This window comes from Lemur catta, chromosome 15 (assembly GCF_020740605.2).
Source record: "Lemur catta isolate mLemCat1 chromosome 15, mLemCat1.pri, whole genome shotgun sequence".
Lineage (NCBI taxonomy): Eukaryota > Metazoa > Chordata > Mammalia > Primates > Lemuridae > Lemur > Lemur catta.
Window position 1 is genome coordinate 16,056,392 of NC_059142.1, and position 9,938 is coordinate 16,066,329.

Sequence of the window (9,938 nt, forward strand, 5' to 3'; positions counted from 1 at the left end):
CCCAGGGATTTGTAAGGGCTGCCTCCACTCAGAATGAGCATTTCTATGGTAACTAGGGTACATTTCCTCTTAGTCTGCACTGGTGATACTGGCTGTTTAGTTTCAACTTTGTGGGGCATTCAGCCTTGTTTAACCCCCCAAAACAAGAAAGTAACACTCTTATCCAGACTCTGATTGGGAGGAGAAAGAATTGCCCTGATTTTCTGGAACCAAGGTGAGGGAAAAGAAATTCATTCCACACCATTTTCCTTGCCCCGCTGGGGATGCAGGGCAGGGTCTGCATGCACAGCGCTCACGGAACCAGGCCAGGGCCAGCCTCTCAGGCAGTGGACAGAGATGTGAGCACACTCAGCCAGCTCAGCAAGGGACCCACTGTCTCCCAGAGTGTTTCTGGACACCATGAGCCCAGTGTTTGATGCCTGAAGCTGTGGCTCCATGAGGGCCAGCTCCTCCTCAATGCTCCCACTCCTATTTCCACTCCTGGGTAGGACTCATGGGCAGTCCAATCCCTTTGCAGCACAGACTTTAGGGTGAGACAGATGTGGGTTCAAACACTGGCTCCTCTCCTTACTGTTTGACCTTGGACAAATCACTAAACCTCTCTGAGCTTCAGCTGCAATTAGGGAAAATAACAGGTCACACCTCAATGAGCGTTGAGTGATGAAAAGCAACAGCATATGCAAAGGTGCAAAAGGCTTCCTGATCACTGCCCAGCACACTAAAGGTGACCCAGTGAACATTAGTGCTTTTCCTCCCTGCACTTCAGGCCCAACCCTGCCTTCCTTCTGTTCCTAGGGATGGTCTGGTTGGGCTTCTCTCTAAGGCTACCCCTTCCACCTGTGCACTGGAGGCCAGCCCCTTTCACCTTTTCAAAGACTTTGCTCCAGCAAATGTCCCTTCTCTTTCCTAAATCTTCAATTTTTCCCTATTAGATACTTCCCACTTGAACATAAACATTCTATAATTTTTCCAATTTAAAAAACACCACCACAACCTAACCTGGCCCTATATCCCCATTCAGGTACTGCCCCATTTAGCTAGTTTATGTAAAATTTCTTTAAAAAGTTGTCTATACTTGCTATTCCTATCTCTTCTTCCTCTCATCTTCTTTCTTTAAAAAAAAAAATCATTTCATTATGGAAAATTCCAAACATATACAAAAGAGGATGGTATAACGAACCTCCGTGTACCCATTACGCGACTTAAACAGTTATCGAGTCACGACCAGTCTTGTTTCAGCTGTACCACCTGCAACCATTTCTTCCTTACCCCTAAATTGTTTGGAAGCAAATTTTAGAATTTGCATTTTTATGTATAAATACCTCAGTATGTATATCAAAGATAAGGAGTCATAAAAATATGTACTTACACCGTTATCACACCTACAAAATTAATAATTCCTTAATATTATCAAATCTCCCTGACTGTCCAGATGTTCCAGACTCCCGGAAACATGGATTCCCAGAAGGAATCCTAGAGGAGATTTGAGAAGACTTTATAGGAAAGGTTGTAAGGTCACTTTCAAAAACAAAGTATAACATTATTGAGCATCTACTGCATACCCAGTCTATGCTGGGTATGTACTTCATCTGCATTGTTCTTCTAACCCTCACATCAGCCTTCTGGGGGTAGGCTTGAAGATGAATAACTATGGTTACACACTTAGTAACATGGCCAGGATGCGAACCTAGGTCTGTCCGACCCTGAAGTCCTAGCTGTGGACCACTACCACATGCCCTCAACCAAGCCCCAAGATAACGTGAGGAGAACCAAGTTCCTCCAGAGAGCCTTCCTTACTACTTGATCATTTCTGGATACAAGGCAGAAGTCAGATAGCTGGAGAATGAGCTGTTCATTACGTGCAGGTGGGAAGAAGAAGGAATCCCTTTTACTGAAAAGAGACAAGCTGAAAACTGCCTGGAGTCTGAATCTCAGAATGTGCTGCAATATCCCAGGTGGGTTGTGAGCCTTCTGTAGCATCTGCTTGTCTCTCAGCTTATTAGCATCTCCTCGCCATTCCCGGAGGAGCTCAGTGCAAGGCAGACCTTCCTGGCTAATCAAAGCTGCTTAGCAACAGGGAGCTGGTTAATAAAGCCAGATGTTATTCCCAGCTCCACAGACTCCACCCATCTCCCATTACAGCTCATCCTCAGCCTGAAGCAACCCTCAGGTAGACCCACTGGCACACAGGAGGACAGGGAACCTGGCGACTGAGAAGGCAGGCTGGGCTCTGGCCTGCACCCTGCCCCCAAAGCCTGGCTGTTGGGGTTGTGAGACACTATTAAGTCTGAGAACCTGCTCTCCCAGGCCAGAAGCCTCTCTGTGAGCTTCAGAAACCTGCTCTAAAGTCAAAGGTTAAAATCCAACCTCAATGCCCTATCAGAAGAGAGTAAGTAGAAATACTGCAGAGAGACATACACTCCCAGATCTGAGCCAGAGGGGAGGGCAGGCTCAGAGAAATGATGGCTTCCCCAAGGCTCATGGGTTGATGCCTAAATAACCTCAGATCTCTTGATGGCAAGAGAACAACTGTGCCTGTTTTAAACACATGTATTACTATGCCAGATGCAGAGTTCAAGGGCAAAACTTGGGATAATTTGCTGTTTGACCCTGACTTTGAGTGCTCTGACTATAAAAAAGTACCTTCTCCTCCAGGGAAATGGATGACAAGAGATACTGGCCTATAGCTGGGGGTTCATGAAGCCACAGGGTAAACATGAAGCATTAATACGATTCAATAGTAAGTCTTTACATTAAAATGAAAAAAATTCAAAGACCATATTATGGAGCAAAATATAAACTTGACATGATGTTTTAAGATTAAAAGGAGATAGTGCAAGCAAACTTGGATCATTCAAATATAAATAAAAACAAAATAAAAGAAGATGTCAAAGATCCCTCTCCCACAGTGGTAGCTCTGAGCCCATTCTCCGGGCCCCACCCTCCACCAGCAGGGAGGGGGCAGTCACACGGGTCCCGATCTTCTGGCTGCAGTGCTCGCTCTGCAGTAGTAGGAATAGCCCATAGGTAAGCCCCCTCCCTGCCAGCTGGGGTTGCAGGCAAAGCTTCCACACAAGAAAGGTTTCTACTTGCAGGGGCCTACTGCATACCTGGCTTCTGGACAGACAGGTTTAGGAACAACCACAGCAAACACTCAACAAACATACCTTTCTTGCCAGTCCTGGGAATCTTGCCCTCCTGGGTAATTGGAATGGGGGTCTGGCTGCCACTTTCCTGGGTTTGCCCATGGCCAGTTCTTGACCCTGGGATTCTTCAGTTCCATTTCTAAGGCTCTCCAGAAAGTTTCTGTTTTTTCAGTTCAAACATCTGTATTCTAACCAAGCTCAGAGAAGCTCATCTTGCCTAAGCCTGGCTTTCTCCTCAATCACCCCCTAACTGTCCTCTGACAAGAACAGAGGGCCAGTGTGGAGCCCAGGGACCCAGGACACCAGCACCCCCTGCAACTCTAGGGAATGCGGTCACTCTGTCTGCTCCTCATCTCTTAGGATGTTCTCTACACTCCCATTTCTCCCAGAAAGAAGTTGAATTCTGGCCATGGCTAGGACAGTAGCAAGACCCAGTTTAAGTCTGGATCTACTTCAGACTAAAAATGCATTTCAGAACATTTTTCCAGGGCATGAGGGAGACTGGCACATCACAATCTCCAAAAAGGCAAAGGGGTGGCATTTTCGATCAATGTACATCTTGTCTTCCCTCTCCCACCCCTGCAAGAATCCCTGATTATGATTCTACCGCGTGGTACATGGAAATAGCTTACAGGCAGGGGAAAAAAGGTTGACACTCAATGCTTTAAAGTAACCTGATTTTGAGCCCAAATTGGGATTTACCTCACCACTGAACACCAATTTTGACAAAGCATGAGGATTCCTTTCTTTGAGGGTCTCAGATGCCCCGGCTCGACTTAGCTTGACACTGGTGGCAACCCCTCCAGCTCCTATTCTCCACTGTGACTATGTACAGCCCAAGGCAGAGGCAGCAAACTGGCAGAGGCTTGCAGATGCCTTTTGTTTGGCCCACACATTTTTTTTTTAAATGGGAATTAGTTGTCAGCATTTAAAAAGTGAGAAATTTCATATAAAAACCCAGACTTTTGGCTTTTTTTAAAATAAAAGAGAGGCTATGGGAAGTCTGGGCCTATGTTCCTGTAGGAGCTGAGCAGTGGCTGCCCCCTTGACACAGGACAAGTCCCCACCACTGCCTACTGTCTCACATCTGGACAGCTTCCCTTGTGGACATTTTTTTGTCTGACCCTATAGGCATTTAAGTTTATACTGGTAGAACTGAAGCACCTGCTGAGGACTGACAGGACAGGGCTCCTCTTGCTCCTGGGCTGAGTTTAGAACTCTGGAGACTTAGGGGCTTTGTTCTATTTTAGCAACCGAAACTGGCTAAAAGTAGAAAAATCATTCCTTTTGAGTGTAATATCCTTGCCTCCTGGAAAGAGCCCTGTGCTTCCAGACAGGAGACAAAAGTGAAAGCCCCACTCTCTCCTGGGGGGCTCCTGCAACTGACTGGAGGAGAGCTGATTATTTTTACTCACCCTAATGGCCTGAATGTGAGACACCCATAGCTCTTTTCCTGCCTCTCTTCCCCCAGCCCCTTTTCCCTCATTCTCCCATGGCTATCCGCATGTGGCACCCATGCACAAGCTGTTTGCACTATTTTATTCTGTTTTCTCTAGTATGCATGTTTTGATGAAGCCTAGCACCAAGCTATGCATAACTGGACTGCCAGCAGAGCCCTTCTTGTGCCAATAGACACTGGCTAACATCAAGGGGACACAGCACAAGGGGTAAGGAATAAAGTTCTAATACTCTTCAAAGTTACTTATTGTAAGACTGGCATGTTTCTTTCCAAAGCATAGGTTCTGCCAGGAAAAGCTGAGATCAGCTTGCTCCTTGTAAACCTGAAAATCATTACTACATCCTCTCAAAGAACTAGGGAAGCTTAACCCAAATGGGAGATGGTGGGAACTCAAATCCTGCAAACCTAGCTTTGGCCTCAACATCCAAAAGAGAAGGAAAGACATTTTCTGAGCTCTTATAATTCTAGAAATGAACATTCATAAGCATCATTTCAATCCCCACAAAAATTCCTTGAGGTGGGAATCATTGTGCTGTTTTAGAGGAGCAAACTGAGGTCGAGAGAAGTTAAGAAAATTGCCCAAGATGACTTATGAAGCAGAGCACCAGGATTCAAACCCAAGTCTGTCACTCAGACTCTGCTCGTGGGCCGCCTCTCCCTGATTATCCTCTCATCTCTCTTCATTATTTTTCCTTAAATCTCTTATCACTATCTGTTATTATATATTTATTTGTGCATTTGTTTTCTGCCTGTCTCCCCAACAGAATGTAAGTCCCTGGGACAAAGGCTCTGTCTTGTCAAGTGCCATTTCCTTGCACAGAGAACAGTGTCTGGCACCTGGTGAGCCCTCGATGGGTATTTGTTATTAGACTGATGAGAAGAGTGGCTCTATCTGCCTCACCATGACACTGCCAAAAAGTGTCCCTGCCCTTATGCTCTTTCATTCCTCTCCTTTCCACGAACCCCAAACACCAATCTCAGAGGCCAAGGAAAATGACATAGAGATGGCAAATGGCTCCTTGTCCTTTCAGATAGGGAGTTTAGAGGAAGGTCACATTTCTGAAAATATAAGAAAACTTTGAGCGTAGAGATAGGCTTATTCCTACAAAAGCAAAAGTCTTCGTGTTGAGGAGGATGTGGTGGTTTATTACGGACTTTCTCCCATCTAATGCAGGAAGGTTTTGGCTATACCTCCTAGCCTATGATTATGTTCTTTTGCCTTTAATAAAGTGCTTGGCGAATTAGGATGGCGGAGCAACACAGGTGGAATTAATCAGAAAGTAAAAGTGGCACAGAAAGCAACCCCAAAGCATAAACCCTTCCCCCAAAGCTAAAATAAGGATAAATCAGAGCAATGGTTCCCCAAACCAAATTACCTAGGACAGTGGTTCTCTAAGTGTGGTCCCCAGACCAGCAACATAAGCATCATCTGTGAACTTGTTAGAAATCCAAATTCTCAGGCCCACCGCAGACCTATTAGAATCAGAAACTCCAGGGTTAGCACCCAGAACTCAGTTTTAACAAGCTCTTCAGGTGATTCTGATACACACTAACATTTAAGAGTTACTGTCCTGAGAAACTAAAAATATACAGAATGTACAGATTCTTGGCACTGAAGATCCTGATTCAGTAGGAATGCAATGAGGCCCAAGGACATTTCAAAATCTTCCAAGTTGATTTGGACTTGCAGTCAGGTTTGAGAAATACTAAACCTGAGGACTCCTCTTTTCCTGGCCCCAGGACAGTGTTCTCAGCTCTAGACCCACTTCCCATCATCCTTTGGTCAGTCACTCACCACACAGAGCAATGATGTGGCTGCTATCTTCATGCACAAACTTCCTGGTGACAGCCTCTTCCATGATTTGCTTCACCTGTGGACACATGGACACCATTATTATTTTCATTATTCTTTTTCTTATCAAAGACCAGCGGGCAAATAAATAGGTTGGCCCTGCCCTCCTAGTCTGGGTTTTCAGACACTTGCAGAGATGATAAGGATGGGAGGGGTGAGGAAGCTAAGTTGCTTCAAGCCTTTTGGAGAAGAAATCAGGAAAAGAGATTCCAAAAACTGATCAACCAATCAGTGCAGATATTCTAGCCAGGTGGGAGTGCCGTGCCTTGGAGAACAGGGATAGGATGCTGTTTGCTCACCTGTACTCAGCTGGAAAAGGGCTTCTAGGCAGACACACTGCTTTAGAGACAAACTGTCTCCATCGAGTCTGTAGATAAACAACCTGCCCCTCCTTTTCTCCCCCTTCTCTGAGGTTAGGGGTAGGCCTCATGCCTCAGGAACACTTTCTAGATTCTGTCTATTGTCTAAAACCCTCATGTTTTGGGTTCCTATCTGGATGTAAAAGTTTCCAAATACCTTGGAAGGTAAGCAGTCACATCTTCCCTTAAAAAAGCACTTTAAAAAATCCCTTTTTAATTGATATAAAGTAAGCATGTGGAAAAGAGCTTACATCATAATTATTTGATTGGTGAATTTTCACAAACTGAACACTCCTGTGAAACCAGCATCTACAGCAAGAAACAGGCATGTGACCAACACCCCAAAGTACCTGTCATGGTCCCTTCCAGCCACTACTCCCACCTAATGGTACTCACTAACTTGACTTTTAACACTATAGTTTTGTGTGTTTTTACACTTTTTATAAATGGAATCAGTGTGTAGTGGTTTGTGACTGGTTTCTTTTGCTCACCTGTGTGATTCTGAGATTTGTTCATGTTGTAGATAGTTGTAGAGGAAGCCTGGAGACAGATACTAATACTGGATATTAGAGAGATAGATTACCTCACCCTCAGTGTAAAAATCTTACAGATAAACCAAGCCCTGGGCAGAGCTAGTCTTTGCCATTCTTTGGATAGGCATGAAGTGTTCTAATGCTGCCCTGGCTCCCAAATCACTCTCCTAGGACAGTATAGCTCGGAGGGTGGTAGATTGTCAAAAACCTGGGCAGGAGGGAGGAAGGACCTGGAGGCTCCTCTCTGCTGGAAACTGCCCATGGTTAGTGGTTAGATAAAAGGCCATCAGATTGATTCATGCACTCTCAACTATTAAAAGCTTTCTAGTTACTTTCAAGGGGTGTTTGCATTAAATAGAGCATAATGTCACAGCTAAAGACCAAGAGGCATCTGAAGCAGGCTGGTGAGGCAGATTTTTGGGTTAGGAGGACCTACAGATGATCCTAGAATTATAACAGAGGTCCTCTGTGAAAGGCCAGCCTTGCCTACAATTATCCCGTCTCTTCTTGTAGGAGAGAAAAGGATATGGTTCTGTGGAAATCAAGCACTGAAGGAGGAAGGGAAATGCATTGAGTTCAAAGCAGGCCAACCTTTGTCAGGTAAGATACACAGCTGGGGCATATTCTGGGTATTTCTCACATTTTCTTAGGAATTGTTCTTGAAGTAGTGTGGTTATCCTTCCTAAGTACTGGGGGAAAAATCATTGTCTTCTCAAAAATCTTTCCCATTATCTTTGACCAACTCCCAAATTTAGATCACACCAATAATCCCAGCACATCCGTCTACAGTTTGGGTACAGCTACTTTTGTTTTTGTTTGTACTCATATTTCTACAAGTCTCTGTCACTAGACTGTTTTCTTCCTGATAATCACTAAGATCTTTCCTTGGGGAGAGCAGAATTGGGGCTTAAGTGTTGATTTGATATATTCCTGGCTTAAGAAAACCTTCATTGGCCACTTCACAGCAAAGGCACAATGAAGCTTCTCCCACAAGCTAGAAAGGTGATGACTTCAATTATATCTTTGCCAAGGAGAGGGAAGCAAACAAATGTTAGGGTGCAGTAGCCAGGCCATAGTTAATGCAGGAGAACCATCTGGAGCTTTTCAGGATTTTATGAGAACCCAGACTCTTCCCTATTCCTGAAACTCTAAGAAGGGCTCCAATATGGTAAACTTTTATAAATGAGGTAGATACAGACTACAGAGATGAAGAATCTAGACTCTCAAGGTCACATACAACTAGGTCCGCACTATTCCAAAATTTATGGTGTCCCACCTGGTCTCTAAATCTTCAAGATCCGCATATCTATTTACCAAACAGTCACTGAGTGACTACAGTGTGCTAGCCACTGGATACGGCACAGTGGACAAAGCAGAGGGGGCTTCCCTGCCTTCACTGAGTTTACTTATCTAGTAGAGGATAGCTACAGAGGCAGGAGGGGGAAGGAGGGCTAATCCATTCTAATATACTCCGCGGGTTTGAGCTTTCCAGCTCTCACACGGGAGTGAGTCATTCATAGGGGCACCCCCACTCAACCACTGAAATTGAAATGGGTTTTTGGGCAGGGACAAGGCAAAGGGGCTTAGTAGAGGGAAGGACTCTTTTCTCTTTCTGAAGTGGGAGGATTCCCTCAAAAGGCAAAAAAAAAATCCTAGTTTTAAAAATCATTCTCAAAAAAAACCCTGGTCCCTTGGTAAGGAGGTGGGCGTGGAGAGAAAAACAGTGAGGTGTGCCGCGAACCCTCCGGCAGCTAGGACTCAGTTGCCAGAGGGATACCAGAGAGGCGGTGTAGGGCAAGGGGAAGCTAAACCCCCAGATCACCCACTTAGCCCCGCAGGAGGCCCGCGCGGGGCTGCGCCCCTCCCTAGGCCGCACCGGCAATGAATTGGAAGCTCCGGTTCTCTAGAAATCGCCGTCACCCCTCCCCCGATCTCGGTTTCCCAGCGCGGCTGCCGTCACAGGGCGGGGAGCTGCGGGATGGTGAAGCAAACAAGCCCCGGAGCGCCAGCCTGGCCCCTCAGGTCCAGGGGCGCTGCCCCAGATCCGTGAGAGAGGCGGGAGCCGCAGCCGGCCCGGGACCCCGCCCCCGCCCGGCCCAGGCTAGGCCCGGGGACGCTCCCGCCGGAGGGGGGAGCGGGTCTTTCAGCCCCCTGGGCCGCGCAGGCCAGGGCGCAAGCCCACCGGGTCCTTGCCCCGACCGTACCTCCTTTTTCACGTTCCACAGCAGTTTCTCTTTGACTGCGTCCTCCGCGCTGCCCATGATGTGGCGGGGAGGCGGCGCCGAGCGGCCCCCCAATCCCCCAGCGCGCCCTCGCCGCCTCCGCGCCTCTGCTCAGCGCCCCACGCGAGAGGCGGAGCCCCCGTCCGCCGCGCTCCCCACCCGCCGCCACCGCCGCACCCACTGCCCAGTGCTCGGCCCAGCAGCCATCTTCCGAGCCCCGCACAGACGTCAGGCAGCAGGCCCGGCCCCTTCCCACCGCCGGAGGGGGGTTGCGCACAGCAACAGGGGGAGGTCGGGGCTGGGGGGAGCCATTGCGCGCTTGGGGGCGGCGAGACCCGGCGCGCGGCGCCGGGGTCGCTGTCATGGT

The 9,938-nt window shown here is 47.3% G+C and overlaps 1 protein-coding gene across 7 annotated transcripts in view; it reads right to left on the reverse strand.

Moving 5' to 3' along the window:
- The window catches only part of SGSM2 (small G protein signaling modulator 2), a 43,838-nt gene extending 34,043 nt beyond the window's left edge, over positions 1-9,795 (reverse strand). For 5 of the 7 annotated variants that reach the window (XR_006728926.1, XM_045526117.1, XM_045526118.1 and 2 more), the window contains exons 1-2: positions 9,554-9,789; positions 6,401-6,476 (exon numbers count right to left, since the gene is read on the reverse strand). Coding sequence is in view for 6 of the 7 variants with exons in the window: in XM_045526117.1 (XP_045382073.1) it covers positions 6,401-6,476; positions 9,554-9,610 (133 nt within the window). In the remaining variant the exon portion in view is untranslated. Of the gene's footprint in view, positions 1-6,400; positions 6,477-9,553 lie in introns of all 7 variants that reach the window. The other 2 variants (XM_045526116.1, XM_045526120.1) reach the window with 1 other exon arrangement.
- Between the last annotated feature and the right edge of the window lie 143 nt (positions 9,796-9,938).